The sequence below is a fragment of the Pangasianodon hypophthalmus genome, chromosome 10 (assembly GCF_027358585.1).
Source record: "Pangasianodon hypophthalmus isolate fPanHyp1 chromosome 10, fPanHyp1.pri, whole genome shotgun sequence".
Classification (NCBI taxonomy): domain Eukaryota; kingdom Metazoa; phylum Chordata; class Actinopteri; order Siluriformes; family Pangasiidae; genus Pangasianodon; species Pangasianodon hypophthalmus.
The window spans coordinates 8,465,633-8,482,760 of NC_069719.1; the positions used below are offsets into that span (position 1 = coordinate 8,465,633).

Consider the following 17,128-nt stretch of genomic DNA (forward strand, 5'->3'; position numbering starts at 1 on the left):
CAGTTGAGATGATTCAGGGTCTTGTAACTTTCTCACTGCTCTTGAGTTCACTTGGGACTGGACTGAGACCACCTTGCTCAAACTGTCTACTGGAGTTAGATTTGGAAAACGTACAATGGTTCTATCAGACTAAATGCTGCATATGTGAAAGCATGCTAAGAGGAGTACCTAAAAAAGAAAATTCCATCTAAATTAACAGGCCTCAAAAACTGACAAGTATGTAGAGATGCCTTCTTGTTCTGTTTGGCCGGATGTTGGTGGTCCGGACTTCTCAGTTTACAGAGCCAGGGGTACCATACAGACCAGAGTTTCTCCTTTGTGCAGATTTTACTGATAGCTGCAAAAAGTGAGGAGAACTTTGCCAAATATTACACAAAAGTGTTCTGATTCCACCTTCAACGTATAAAAAATTCCACAAAAAAGCCTATTAAGCTCCATTGTAATAGTGCAGAGTGAGATGTGCTTGTGAATGTCACAGCAGCTTTTACCTCCCTGAGCAGATTTAGGGTGACGGATGGATTCTCATTTTACCCTCTACTCCTGACAGCACGGTGTGTGTATGATTCTGCAACTAATGCAGCTCATGGTCCCAAAGCCAAAAACTGCACAGGCTTTCTCAATTGCTTTAGAAACGTTTGGGCTGAGCAATGTGATTTCTGCCCGACTGTCACAAATCTGGCACGACAGGAAAAATCAATTTGCCCGGCGCTTCGCGGCTTGAGGAGAATCCGAGTCTGGATAATGTTGCGGCATATTGTATTTGCTTCACTGAGACTGAAAATCATCCAAGCCCTTCATATCTTCAGCTCAAACAGAGGACAGAGATGAGTAGTTAAGTTTTCTTTGTAATATCTCACATGGAAACTAAAACACAGTTAGAGAATCTAATAACAGTGTCAGTCTAGAACAAAATCACAAAACAGTCTGGCTGACTGGAATTAAAGGTCAGAGGTCAACAGAGTAGGAGTGTAGGTAGGGAAGTTTGAAGGTGCTGGTACTGATGTGACTAGGAAGGAATGACAGGTGTCCCGTGAGACTGTCTGTTGTGTGGACACCCCAGTGGACAAAGCAGTGCTGACAGGCTGTGAAAAGGGGCAGGAAGGTGTACTGGTGGTCACAGTTGGACAGTCAGACTACAGTGAGAAATTCCTTCTGCACCACTCTTCTTATTCACACTCGCATTACTTCACTGCACAGCCTTGTGGACTTTCATCAACTTGAGAGTGTTAATCTCATTGGGGAATATTATTAAAGGTGTAGTTAGTAATTTTAAAACATATCTAGACCTGTTCTACTCATGTAATTTCAACGATATAGGATATATTTTTGTAGATTCATGACATGTAAAAATATTTGGTAATTATTAGCTTTTGACTTGTAAAAAGGGTTCACATCCTTCTTGACTAATTAGCAGTTGGGAACATTTTCTTAACGTTAAACACCCTTGAGTGAAACATCACCAGCAGCTTTCTCAGTTAAAGTATTTAAGAGTATAATAGAATGAATTAACTCTATACATGTTAATCAAAGATTCTGTCATTTTCTAATATTGACTGCATAATAAATTGTGTTGTGGACTTTACCTTTCTATCTGACACACATTAAGGTACTGTGTTTACAGAGTAGAATTTGAGTCTTTGTCTCACAATTTACAAAAAGTCTAACCTGGAAAGAATGCACTATTATTCATGCTTTACAAGGAACCTCACAAGGTGTATATAGCAAAATTGCCAACTTTGAGAGTAGTGACAAATCTACCATCTTTTTCAACAGATGTTAGTGAACACGCCACTCGCTATGGCTCTCCAGCTCACATCATAGCTGCTGGTTATACGAGACGAGAAAGCAGATTTGTGTGACTCACCACCAGTGTGTAAAGCCTGACTGTGTTGTGCTTGTGTATGCCTATGTTCCCAACAACCAATCACTGACCACCATTGTTCCCAACAAGCAATCAATGATCACCATTGTTAACAGTGACCATTGACTGATCACCATTGTTCCCAATGACCAATCACTGATAACCACTGCTCCCAATGACTAATCATTGATAAACAATGCCCCAACATCCAATCACTAATCACCACTGTTCACTGCTGTTTGTCCTGCTCCACACACTTCTTTGTTCTTCATATTAAACTCACTTCTTGCTACATTTACAAGTAATAAAACCTAGTTATTACTTTCAAAACTGTTTTCATCACTGCTTACTACCACTGCTTCTTTTATCTGTGTTCGTGATATAACATTGTATTTTATTATAAATAAATAATAAAAAAAATATATATAATATATATATATATATATATATATATATATATATATATATATATAATAAAATGTTATGTTCCTGTAATAAATACGTTATAATCTATTTCTATTCTGATAAAACTCAGTTCTATTCTATTCTTCAGAAAATCTTCCTTCTTCATGTACATGTTCATGATAATTCAATGAATAATCAGATTAGTCTGTGACATCATCTAGTGTCTTCTGGTGATTTTTTGAGCATGCATGAGCTACTTTTCCCTGAAAAACAACACTGCCAACACTGGTGCATAGTTTCAACAGAGGAACTGGAGTCAGGTCGCAGAAGAAGAAGAATGAAAGGTCAATTTTTCGTTGCAATTGTAATTCACCTTAGAGACAGCAGAGGGCTCTAAAGAGGGATTCTTATTTTAAAAAGAACCCACGCCGTGTGAACTCTGGTACATGAACTCACAACCTTCCAATCATTGATGCACACCCATGGAGTCTTAATGAAATGGACATGGATACACTATTCAAATCATAATCCACACTGAACCAAACATGACATTTACCTATAAGCACTACACTGCAATAATCAGACTCCTTACCAAGCTTATTACAAGATCATCTAATGCATTTCATATTCATTTTGGCTTATCAATCATGACTCATAACACATAGTAACAATGTGTTTCTCCCTGTCCCTTATACAGACATACCTGAAAAATATGTTGTCACCAGTCAATCCTGTTTGCACCATATTTTTCCCTTGTCACACTGCATCTATATTTCACTGAAGGTTTCAACTCCATACAATGCCTGCTGTTCACGTCAGAAGACACTGTCTGTTTTTCATTAGCGTCAATCACGGGCCACGCACACAGCATCTGCCATTCACACGCAGGCTTCAGGAGCTCACTCATGCATTGGTCCCGCCTTGACAGAATGATTGACAGCCCGCATTGGTCAAACTCCATCAGGGAGGCTGAGGCAGCAGACGAGCCTGCGTCTGCGTCTCATATTTAAGTGTCACCCGCTCATGTCTGACGCCTGACAAAAATTCATTAAGTTTGCAATTTCAGCGTTCGCTTGCCTATTCCGCTGAGGGTAAAGATGCAGACAATGCCCACGAATCTGGTGTTTTTTGTAATCACATATCTGTTTTAAATAAAGAGCAACATATGGCCATCGTCAGGTAGCAGTGACAATTCCACCAGGATTCCCCTTAAGAACACGTGAAGGAACAAATCCTGACAAACACAAATGACAATGTTAGCATAACTGTAAACCTAACCCTGTTCCCATATCATTTCAGGTTTAAAACCTTAGACAAGAGCTCTTTGCATCAAAGAAGCTACATGTAAGAAGTGCACATCAAGGCAAAACACTACAGGCGTTTAAAAAAACCCTAAAAAAACAAAATTCCAATAGATATCGTAATCAGTCTCATTACTCATAGTCTTACAAGTTTTTCTGTAGTGAAACTTATTAAAAAATTTGCACTGATTTATGTAAACGAGGCTTAATCTAATTACATATGCATTTTGCATACGTTATAAAACCAAAAAGCTAATCTTCGGATGCCGTTAGAATTAAAATAACAGTTTATCTCTAAACATTTAACTCTGAACACACTCTTTGAAGAAAGACTTTTACAGAACTGTTCATTGCAATATCATCTAGTTATCGTTTAATCAAGAAAAAAACATACACTGTTACAAAAATAGCTTTTTATGCCATTTTCAGTAAAAATAATCTTAAATCAGTGAAAGGAATGCATGTGTAAAATTTAAAGAACACAGGTCATTTAGAAAGTGAGATTTTAAGTTCTAACCAAAGAGGAAAACTGGTTTTGAGAAACATTGTAAAAATAAATATGATTTCATGTATTTCCACATTCAAAAGTGTGGTTTAAAGCAAACTTATATGTATATCATAACGACACAAATTGATATTTATAGCAGGAAACAGGAATATATGACATGATGTGATTAGGTAGAGTGGGCGGAGCTTATGCCTTGTTCAAATTTGCTACATTTCAAATAATGCAATCGTTGTGAGTGGACAAAAACAGAGAAATATACATATTACCGCAGGATTTAGTGCACTTTGTTTAACATAAACCTGGATTAGACCAAATGAGTATGTAGATTTTAAATGAGGCTAGCTCTCCTGTCTAAATGACCTAGTAGGAGGATTTATAATAACTATTTATAATGATACTTTAAGTATTACCCAGAAATCTGGACATGAATTTCACCCATTTGAAGTCCTTTTTTTAAATAATGGACATAGCTACAAAAAAGAAGTCAACTCATCATTTCCATTAATAAGTATTTACATCCACCAGGGCATTCTTCTGAATTACTCAAAACCCCAAGCCTATAGCAAACTCATCAAAATATAACAAAGGTGAAAGTGGAAGTGATGTGAGCTTACCTGGGCCGTTGGTAGGGGAGATCTGGTTGGAGCCGGCGGGGCTGGGGGAGGCTACGGGTGGAGGCGAGGGTCCAGGGCGCATGCTGGAGACACGAGGAGAGGTGTGTGGTGAAAACGGAGACTGAGTCTGGTTACCCTGGTCTCCCTGACTGTTGGAGGGACCAGAGACACTGATGGCTGAATTGAGAGGAGCCTCAGTTCCCATGGGCAAGTCATCGATGGAGCCTGACAGGTCCTGGAAGAGCGCAAATAGAAAAAAAAGACCATTCAAAGTGTGAATGATATTTCATGACTGGCACTGAAACTTGGCTAAAGAAAAGTTGATGCAATGAGGATCTCAAGGTACATCAAGGTATTTGATTATATATTACTAAAACAACTGCTCACCACCAAAACAACACTGATTTCTTAAAAATGTTTTCTTGTATAATTATTGCCATTTTGGGGATCGAATAGAGGACTGTTTGGGGAAAAATACATTATGATCAATATCTAATTTATTGGTTATATTCTAGTTTCTTTCATGTTGTGCAGCAAATGAAATTCAGTCTCAAATATGGCAACAGCAACATAAAAATCACGAGACTGAAACTTCATGATACCTTATGGTCCACAAAGTCAACCTTAGAGATCTAAACAAAAAGTGAGATTGAGGTACTATTTGCACTTTGTATTTGTACTTTTCTGGTTCAGCATCGACACCCGTCTTTTCCAGTTGTATGCAGAACAGCTGCACAGTTCACTATTGCCAGATGATTCACAAATGGAAGGTAATATTTGTCAAAGGCGGCAATTACACAAAAAGGTGTTAGCGGAAGTGAGCGGCAAGCCAGTCCAAATATTCAAGGAGTTGGGTCCTTTTCCAACGTGGCCCAAATCCAATTTGTTTGCCGCTCTGCTGCAAATTGCTCTGTGCTCTGAGTCTCCAAATAGCTGTCAACTACTCCCAGTTGGCATCTTGTATCACTTAATTCGCTCCTGAAGCATGTAATTGTCATAATAAGAAAAATATTGAGGTGATAATAGCCCCTTACTTTGAAATACCCGGACCTCTATATAATAACCTGCATATCACACAGCATTTGAGGAACCAGTCAGTTGTGGACCAGGACACCCTATGTTACCAATGGCCCCCCTATTTATTGCTGTCAGGAAAAGCTGCCACTCAAGAGCAAGCAATGCATCGGGGAATGTCTCAACAGCCGTGCGCAGACACACACGGCTAAAAGCATTTCAATAAGCGGGGGAAATGCTACACTGTAATTTTGAGAGGAATGAGATTTGCTTCACACAAAAGCCCCACCGGCAGGCACTCAGAGTGTGCCCAGATGTGAATTAATGAGAATCGCTGGGAGAAAAAAGAAAGTACGGAGAACTATCACTCTAGTCAAACAGTCTAGACAGGGAGGAGTCGGACCATTCAGTGGCTTGTGGTCCACTTGCACAAACACACAACACTACATAGACACTACTTTCAACATACAGCATCACTGAAATTGGTATCCACAGCCTGTCAAATGAAGTAGATATAAAACTGAAAAAAAAAAAAAAAAACTATGCTCTAACTAGTTAAAACAAATAATGAATTTAACCCCTGAAGACTGTAAACCAATTAAAAGACGTGCACATTTTAAATAATTCACTTATAAGATCCAATCAAAATGAAGAAGTTTCTGCCAAAAGGTTACACTTTGGGCACCAAATGCTTAGTCAGCAGTAGCAATGTCTGAGAGAGTAGAGACAGATGAGCATCCCTGAGCCAATTTAACAGGTATCTTCAGTTTTAAATGCTTCAAAGGAAACAGCGTGATAATGATGTGCAAATTAGGTGAGCCAAAAACCCGTGGAGATATCGACATTTCACAGCTCAGCATCCAACCTTGCAGAAACATGTACAAGTAAGACATTAGCTGGCTGAGTGAGCTAGACTAGCTAGCCAGATTTTTGTATGTTTTACAGTTTGAAACCTAAGATGTCACTTCAACGTCACTCTGATGTTCTGTTGTGTTAAATACACCGATCAGCCATAACATTAAAACCACTGACAGATGAAGTGAATAACATTGATTATCTCGTTACACTGGCACCTGTCAAGGGGTGGGATATATTAGGCAGCAAGTGAACAGTCAGTTCTTGAAGGTGATGTGTTGGAAGCAAGAAAAATGGGCAAGCGTAAGGATCTGAGCAACTTTGACAAGCACCAAATTGTAATGGCTAGACAACTAAGTCAGAGCTTCTCCAAAACGGCAGATCTTGTGGGGTGTTCCATGTATGGAGTGACTACTATCTACCAAAAGTGGTCCAAGGAAGGACAACTGGTGAACCAGTGAGAAGGTCATGGGCACCCAAGGCTCACTGATGCACGTGGGGAGCAAAGGCTAGGCCATCTGGTCCAATCCCACAGAAGACCTACTGTAGCACAAATTGCTGATAAAGTTAATGCTGGTTATGATAGAAAGGTGTCGCAACACACAGTGCATCTCAGCTTGCTGTGTATGGGGCTGCATAGCCGCAGACTGGTTAGAGTGCCCATGCTGACCCCGTCCACTGCCGAAAGTGCATACAATGGGCAAGTGAGCATCAGAACTGGACCATGGAGCAATGGAAGAATGTGGCCTGGTCTGATGAAACACTTTTTCTTTCACATCATGTGGATGGCTGGGTGTGTGTGCTTCACTTAACTGGGGAACAGATGGCACCAGGATGCACTATGGGAAGAAAGCAAGCTGGCGGAGGCAGTATGATGCTCTGGGCAATGTTCTGCTGGGAAACCTTGGGTCCTGGCATTCATGTGGATGTTACTTTGACATGTACCACCTACCTAAACATCGTTGCAGACAAAGTATACCCCTTCATGGCAACGGTATTCCCTAATGGCAGTGGCCTCTTTCTGCAGGATAATGCGCCCTGCCACAAAATTGTTCAGGAATGGTTTGAGGAACATTTGTTTGAGGACAAAGAGTTCAGGGTGTGGACATGGCCTCCAAATTCCCCAGATCTCAATCTGATCGAGCATCTGTGGGATGTGCTGGACAAAAAAGTCCGATCCATGGAGGCCCCACCTCGCAACTTACAGGACTACCACAACACAGAGGTCTTGTGAACTCGATGACTCGATGGGGCAGAGCTGTTTTGGCGGCACAAGGGTGCGTATATCTTTAGTCTTGCCTTGCATCTGTGTATAACTTTGCTACATAGCTAACTATGTAGCTAGAAATGTATAAATTAACATGACCTATCTAATGAACCATGCAAACTACTGAAACTGCAGCAGCATTTGGCATTACCGTTCTTTATATATTATTGATTCCTTACACTTCAGCATAGCTCATTGGTTAGTTAACATAATTGTTCAAAGCATTTTGCAACATTTTGGGATTAGTGTGTCAATTTTAGGCATATGAAAAAGTGATTTGCAAAGTAATTTTTTTTCAACAGATGACTTATTTACTCTTGTGTGAGTAATTTTCTTGATCATGGCCTTCATTTTTACTCTTTCCACCACTGCTTACACCTTTCCTGAGTCTATACACTATGGTCCAGTATGGCTGCCTGAGGGCATTATATGGAAGTCAGAATGTTGCCAAATCTGGTATGACCCTGGCACACGGGCAACGGATTTCACACTCCATCCGACAAATAGAGAAGGTCAGGAATAAACACAGTGAGCTGGCACTGTCTCCTCTCATTAGTGCTGCTGTATGGGGTGCTGGCACCCTGCTCCTCTCACCCTCCAGTGTAAATCTCATTTGTGCCCCACCAGCACCTGCTGGGACCTCGGAACCTATGGAAAAGGGTTAATGTGGGAGAGATGGAGTGGGACATGACTCTTGGTGCTATGCCTTCATCCAGAGGTTTAATTTGATAGCTCTGGTGTTAAAGGACATGTCAGAGTAAGAACAAATAAAAGACAGAGGACAAAAGTCTGGTCTTTGGAGGACCAGCCTGGTTCGCTATTTATTAAACCAGAGATACTAAGGCATGTGATGAAGTGAACTCCTTATCGACGGAGACCTTTTATGACCAAGCTCTGGCACACGGACACTCAATTTTGTCCCAAACATATAATCCAATGGCAAATTAGATCTACTTCCTTTTGCAGTGTGCTAAGAGTAAGCCTTTAATACATTGTTGTGCTCATTCTTTTTTCATCCTAAACCATATAGTCCACACAAATCCAACTGAAATGCCATGCAAATCATTCTGAATGGCAAGCAGCAGGAAGAAACTAGCTAATGGAATCCCCCATGTAGTGCTCGCACAGAAATACCCTTCAAAAGATACAATTAAGCCTGAAACATAGACCGGAAGAATGAAGTCTCATCTAGACCAACATTTCATCTCTCAAGCAAGCTGGCTAATGGAGATAGGCAAAACTAAAATACATGAGCGTGTGAGGGTTTTAAATAACTCTGCTTTGGCAAGTACTTTAAATGTGTTACCACATCCAAAAGGTTGACATTATGCTCATGAATTGAAGAAGATGCCTTGCTTGCCTTAAATCAGAAAATAGAGCCCTTTAAATTCTATGGTTATTTTATTAATCATGTGATGTCTGGGTGCTGCTAAAAATTCAGTATCAAACCAAGAAGCCAGAGTTCAACCATACAATTCTGAATGGGCCCCAAAGAACCAACTGTCTTCAGTATCTGAGCAGATTTTTAGCAATGCATTCATAAAGGTGGAGTGTGTGGAGGACGTTCAGAGAGACTTTCTTTCATCTCCTATCATTCTGGCCATCCACAAGGGTCCAAAGACTCTTGCTTGAAAATTTTCCTCACCTTTCCTCTTAACTTTATGTCTCTTAATCAGGAAGATTTAGTATTTGTACAATTTGATATTATACCACCATGGGTATAAATGCCATACCAACTTGCCCTGTTAAAAGTGGTGGCACCCAAGTGGTGCAACAGAAAAATGTTTGTCCTATCATTGGGAGAAGTTCCAATCCATGATGATGATGCCACAGGCCTCCATTGCCAGGAGTCCAAGAAACTAAAATTGGCCTTGCTCTCTGGGTGGGAGGGATGGTGTTACTCTCTCTCCTTTCTAGTCAATTGTGAGCATCTGTGAGGTCCTGTATGTGGATGAGGGCAGTTAGCACTTTTCTGTACTTTTCACCTGCCCTGTGATGCACAAGCAGCATTTTGAAAAGATGCTGGGCTGGTTTCATGTGTCTCAGAGGAAGCAAATGCTAGCTATCTAGGATGGAAATTGGCAAATTGGCCAAATTAGAAGAAAACAGGTAAAAATCCAAACAAATAAAAAAAAACAATCAACTAACCAACCAAAGAAAAAAACCTTAACACTTCCTGTTAAGGGAGTGAAGCAAATCTGAAAAGACCTTAAAGAATTAAAGAAACTTCTCCCACAAGAAGAAGTCAGCTGGCTGTGGAGCAAAGCATTTCCCAATAAAGGCATACCAAGAGGGCCAAGTCTGAATGTTCTTAAGGTTAATTAGTACATCTGAGGCTATTTTACTTCCTGACAGCTAAAGGAAGTCAAACTCTTGCACTGCTTGTCGCTAAACAAAGGGATTATCATGAAGTTCGGTCCAATTTCTTTTGATCATTGAAAAGCTGCCAAGCTCATGTAGGGTGCTCAACTTAAGGTTATGCATCATAGGCAGTGGTGGCTTGGCGGTTAAGGCTTTGAGATACTGATCGGAAGGTCGTGAGTGCAAATCCCAGCATTGCCAAGGTGCCACTGTTGAGCCCTTGCGCAAGGTCCTTAACCCCTCAACTGCTCAATTGTGTCACGCCAAAAAAGTAGCTTTGCAAATACGCCAAATGAGAAATGTGTAATTACAGCGAAGAGGTCCAGTGTACACAACTCGACAACTCTCAATTAATTTGATTTTTATTTTTTACAGTACACACTGCCACACAACCAATAGTGCTCTAGAGGCTGAAATTTGCAGAACCATTTGTATTCTAGTGATACGTCTGGATTTAAATGAAGCCTTTCATGCAAACATGTGGATAATGAAATTGAAACGGCGTCACACAGAGGTACTGTTTTTCCACCAGCCAGAAAGGTTCTGCATTCAAACAACTCCATGTCCAAACACAGGCACACCACACCAGTATGAACACACATCCACACATAGCATATTTATTTAGTGCTTATTGGATCTGCAAATGTTTTTATTTATGCCGTTCTCATTTGCTGTTCTTCACACCCAAGCCCACAACAGATTCTGCTGGCGAGAGGGAGAGATAGCGAGTGTAAAACACCACAGAGATAAATAAATAAATGGTAAATTCCTCATTTTTAATTCAACTGCTCGTTCAGCTTAACCTCTCCTCTCAGCAATTAAAGCGCATGCCACATCCTTCATCCACCAGCCAGCCGGCTAAATAATGCATCGAGTCCTGTGCGCATCTTTTATCATCCCAAATGACAGGCATTAGCATATCTCCCCAGGCAATTAGAGCGTGGCAGAATAATCAGGCCGTAATTGGGGGTGAGTGGCGCTAATGGCTGGACGCTGGCACCTCGCTGGGCCGCTGTGGCTCTGCCAGTTCAGCGAGGCCATCGTGCTGTGACAAATCAGCACTTGTGACTGGACATCCACTCTAACCTTTGCTTCTCTGAGAAACATTCAAGCAAACATGCATACACACAGACTCCAATGCTAAATCTCTTTCCTTCCATTTGACTTCCTTCTCTCTCTTCTCTCCAATCACCCTCAGTTTTTGCCCTCCCTCTGCGGATAATGTCCCCTGTGTCCTCATCCATCTCCCGTCTTTCTCTCTTTCTCTCTCAATTTCTCATCAAGTCCTTCTCATGCACTTTCTCGGTCTCCCTGAAGTCAGAGCCCATACAGAACAGACCTCCTCATTCACTTATCCTACTCCCTCAGTCCCTAAGTTCCCTAAGTGCAGAGCCAATAGAGGTCTAGATTCCCAAAAGAGCCCTCCAATTTAAAATTGATTCAGTGGATTTATTAAAAAAAGGCAACTTTATCACACACCATGGGTAAAGTAATATGGTGTGTAATAAAAGGCAGTCAGGTGAGTTACTGTGTAAACTGTAACAAATAAAACAAGAAAATGTGCAATATTTCTGTAACAGGAATGTAGATACTGACCTAAAATGCTGGATCCATAACTGATCAAACTTGACATTTTCTAAACCGAAATATTTTATGCTGTAATTGTGTTTGGTGCTGATTAACAGTACATAGATCTTGCACTGAGCACAGGACATAATTTGCCTTAAAGCAAAACGCCATTGTGCCTCACATTTTTAATCCAACAAGGCAATAGAAGCTTGCAGAGAGTCACTCACTTACCAAGAGGATCTCAGTATCGGATTCGTATTGGGTTGTGACCAGGGTGTCTAGGGGCGGACAAATCATACGTTTATTAGCTAGCCCACTGGACAAGTAAAAGCTCCATTGTGCCATCCAGTCCCATGTTTTGGAAACTGACTAAACCAAAAAGTGGTAGCTATATGCAGTATAATATTGTATAATACCATATTACAGACTAGTTTGATAAAGTTACTAAAGACGCACATCTTATTTGCGACCTCAACAAAAACTCAGCAAGTTGTTGACCAATATTTAACCATGAGATGACAGTTAAATAGAGCGTAAGGATTTTATTTTGCTTGGTTTCAGCATTTCTGTGTGTTTCCACATTTCTACATTTTCTTGATTCTTAAAATTTGTTTGTTTGTCATGCATACAAGCTAATTAATCCAACTAGCATAAAATGTTCTACAGTCAAGGCTAAAGCTACAGCATTGATGCTGGTTCTGCTGGTTTTACTGAAAAGCACATTAAGTTTAAATATAGCTACACAGCAAATGAAACCTTGTTTTGTGAGAGTCAATAAAGAGTAGGGTTTTTTTTGTTTTTTTGGCTGTTAAACCTACTTGTCCTCTGTACAACTCTGAATATAAAACAAACAAGCAAGCAAACAAACAAACAAACAAACAAAAAGACATGAAATCTGCTTGTTTTGGACACCCTGGACAACTGATCTGTCCACCTGTCCTCCGGGGACTCATTCTAAAGATGTACTGTGTTCATTTTACTGAACAATAAAAACATTACATTTATCTGGCAGTGTAATTAAATGCATTTCACCCTGTTTAATGATAATCTTCTACCACTAATGTACTGCAATTCTGCAGGACACACATACATTCTATAATAGTCAGCCTAATAATAGCAATGAGGGTAAATGCAATGTTTTTCTCTCACAAACACATATTAGAATCCCAATATAAATTTATCTGCAATACCTACAAGTGGGATTAAACTCAATAATTCAGCATTTAACAAATCTATCTCACAAAGACTGCCGGAAATGCCTGGGAAAAGACTGCACTGGGGTATTGGGGTATTTTAATTGCAGCAATTAAAAAAATAGATTGTGTCAGTAGATGAATCCAATTCCTTTACCTATGGTAGTATATAAAGTGATTGATTTTGGGAAAAATGTAAGTCAGGGTCATAAAACCTTTTCGTAAAAACCATTTTATAGTGTATCAATTCCCTTGCTATGAAATTACTGAGATCTTACTCTACATAGTCTATAAGGCATCAGTAGGAACGCATTAGTCTGGCTTTGGATGCTCAGTAGTCATCATTGTTCAACAGAGAAAGCAAACTGTCAGTATGATGTAAAGAACCGCTAAACACCACAAAGCATGTGAAAGGCTATACGACAATGATTACACCTCAGCCTCGCACCTTACACCTCAGCCACTGTGCATTACCACCTATAGCAATAGTTTGTAGCATAAAGTATGCCATCTGAAAATGGAGGCTTAGACAATAATAGCCATATGAGCCAGGCTGCCCTAGAAAGCTGATAAATAGTGTTTCAGACAGCGTTTTCAGATGTTCTGGGAGACATTACAGAAATATCCAGCATCTAGAACCTAGAATTCACCACCACACACAACAACAAGCTACATATCCTTGCAACTTTCCATCTAATCCACACGACTTTAGGTTCTGTTCCATAAGCAGTACATTTTGATTTAATCAAGAAAAGTAATGCTTGTATGTACAACAATGTCACTAGGGGCAAGACAAGGTGGGCTGTAATTACAAACAAACTGTATTTGTGTTTAATCGGGTTTCACATGTCGGAGTAATGAGTATGATTTTAAATATATAGAAAGTATAGGCGTGTGAATCAAACTGAATTCAGTGCAGTGTACGCTGGACAAAAACAATACATACAGGCATTATAAAACTCAGCAGGATGGACAGGGTCATACTGCAATGGATGTAAGTTGCATGGCTGAAAAAGCATGTGTAGATTGACATGCTGGTTAAAATGGAAGTCTACCTGATCAATGAGAAGTACTGTATGCGTGACACATGTTGCCTTTTGCTAATTCACTGTAAATCCGTATGCTGTAATTACAGTGGTGGCTCCTCCATAGGGGCAGCAAATGTTAATCTGTACAAAGTCCTCATTCACAACTCCATAGCTTTAAAATTTTGTTGAAATACTAATTATCTCTTTTCAGTGACAATCTTTTTTTTTAATATTGCTATTTGACAGATATAAGCTGATGTTCCATTGATTTGGTCTCCTTTCTAGATGATGCACATTTGTAGAGCAGAAAGCCCACTGAGATCATGCCAAATTGAACTAGTCTAAAAATACTCACTGTCCACCAAGATCTCATTTTACAGCAAAGAATCAGAATTAAGTGCAGACAGTGTATCTATGATGTACGAAGCATTTTTATTGTAAGATTTTTGTATATTGCAAGGATTGTGTGTGCGTGTGTGTGTGTGTTTGTGTGTGAGTGAGAGAGAGAGAGAGAGAGAGAGAGAGAGAAAGGGGAATTATGGAATGGACAATGTCCATGATGGAATGCACACCTACAACTAAGTTGAACATAGCTGAACAAATGTAAATCTTAAACTACTCAAAAGCAAGCTGCTAGTGAGTCTGTTTTTTAGTCTATTTCCTCACAAGGTTTCTTTCTGGCCAATGTCACCTATGCTCATTAGGGCTCTGAATCTACATCCAAAGCAGATTTGTTAATGTGACATAAATACACTATATACGCCAAATGTCTGTGGACACCTGACCATAACACCCATATATTGTTTTTGATCATCACATTCCAGATACAGTCCCCATTTTGCTGTTATAATAACCTCCACTCTTCTGGGAAGGCTTTCCACTAGATTTTTGGAGTGTGGAATTGTCATGCTTGAACAGGTTTGGTCCTCATAGTTCCAGTATAGGGAAATTGTAAATCTACAACATACCAACACATCCTACACAAATGTTTCCAGGCTATAAAATCAGTGAAAAATAGCATGTTGGGCATGTGCACTGGGTGTCTGACCCATGACCTTTACATCACTTCCACCATTTTCATTTGTTTTGACAGCAGGGACATAAATCATGCTTTCTTGCACACCTCAGCGCTGCTTGTATTCCATACAATGCAGTCAAAAATGGAATTAAAATAATACAGAAAACAGCATCACAGTTAAGTTCTGCTATTTTGAAACTGTGGAGATCACATGACAATCATACATCAGCGTACATGACAATCATACATCAAAAAACTACGTTTTCTTTCATCCTCACAGAACAGTGTTTTCCCGTTTATCTCCTTTGGAGAGTGGATTTGAAAAGATGCACTCTCGGTGGTCAAAAACACCATTTCATTTTGAATGCAAAGGCAAAATGTATAAGAAAAGATAGATTTTCAAATTTTCCTATGTTAGTATAGACTAGGCCTGAGACATCCTGCCTACGCTATAGAAAGCTACAGATTGATAAAAGACCAGAGTTAGAGGAGCGCGGATTCGTAATGGGTCGGGCAGTGGTACATATGTAGAGAAACATCAGAGCCGAGGCAAGGTTAGTTCCCCGCTGTAAGGGTTCGTTTTTGTGCTCAGCAAGCTCTTTTCTTCTTTGCGCTTTGTATTTCCTTTGCTCACTGGGTTCAATGCTACAGAACATTACTTCTGTGTTTTTAGGCTACACACATCTCTCTGAGATGAAAGGTCTAGTGACGTGCCATTCAATTCTTCTTGATAGAAGGAAGCCAAAGAAAAAGGAATTGCAGATATAAAAGAAAAGGGCAAAAACATACCAAGGGTTTTGATTCGTTTCAATTTAACCTCCAGAGAAAAAAACGCCATCTATTACAGTTTACAAGGCAAAAGTAGAGAAAGGAAATAAAAAACAGACAAACTGAATTTTTGTGAGGTTTTTTTTCTGAAGATGAGACAGAGCACAGATGGGCGCAGCAGTAGAGTGGAACTGTTCACAGGGGTCTGGGAGAAAAACATCAACATGAGCACGCATTTAAAAGGATTGCCGTTCACACCGACTGCACTCGTTCGGTAAGAAATCCACAGCGCTGTGCTCGCGGCCTAAGGGGAACACGTCACTGTCAGAATGACAGTGATAGAAATTAGGCATGCAGGAGCTGATTTGACTGCCGAGATGCAAACTCATCCTCGTCTTGTCTCATTGAGCATGACTCCTGTCATGGAGCCCATCGGCCCAATCCATCAGCCGAGCTCCCAGATCGATACAGGATTGGGACGAGCGATCACATTGTGACCTGCATATCATAATAAATCTGATGGCTACAAAGCCCTGTCTTGTCTCACAATTATACATGTTATTCTTAAAATACATGTCCTTTCTTTTTTTGTGTATATTTGGGCCATGATTAACCAAAGATTTGTGTGTGTACAAAGATTTGCATACTCGATAACACACAAAAAAAATCATAAAAGTTGATTTACAAGGACAGATTATTATGTCATCCACATGTGCAAATTAGCATGTGTTGTCTGTTTTGCGTGTTTGCCTTATGTGATTTACTGCAGCCTGAATATCACTCTGGGAACGGCGAAGGGCAAGTATTAAATTAGCAGAAACTAGTTAAAGCCAGACTCAAGCCAAAATAAAAGTCTTAAAAATCTAGTACATTATATATATATAGTATATATCTTACAATATCTAGTAAACAAACAGAAAATATCTCAAAAGGATGACTTCTTATTACCATAGCAATGCTGGCTTTATATTCAATATTCACCTAAAATGCCTAAAGCCTCTGAAAAGGTTTTCATTCAGAAATTACAGTCATATATAAACAGAAATCATAATCATGTTTCTACTCTTATTTCCCATTCATATCATATTTTGAACCATTTGTTGTCTTGACTTGCTGCCTTTAATTGGTCTAATTGGCATTATAGTTAATGAGCAATTACACATACTGTATTTGTGGCAAGATTCAGTTTTACTCCTTCACATCTGCATTATTTATTCCTGTTTATACCACTGCAATATTACACTAAAGACTGACAGATTATCATCAGCAGTATTAACTCTGACTGTTACAAAGCACTGACACTGGAGACTCCTTCCAAAAACGCTAAATAAACATCTCATTGCAGAAAACTTCACCATATCTACAA

At 39.7% G+C, this 17,128-nt stretch overlaps 1 protein-coding gene across 1 annotated transcript in view; it reads right to left on the reverse strand.

The window, feature by feature from the left end:
* Positions 1-17,128, reverse strand: part of LOC113545107 (AT-rich interactive domain-containing protein 1B) — a 198,100-nt gene that overhangs the window by 59,751 nt on the left and 121,221 nt on the right. The window contains exon 5 of the mRNA XM_026944261.3: positions 4,690-4,924. Within this exon, the coding sequence (XP_026800062.3) occupies positions 4,690-4,924 (235 nt within the window). The remainder of the gene's footprint in view (positions 1-4,689; positions 4,925-17,128) is intronic.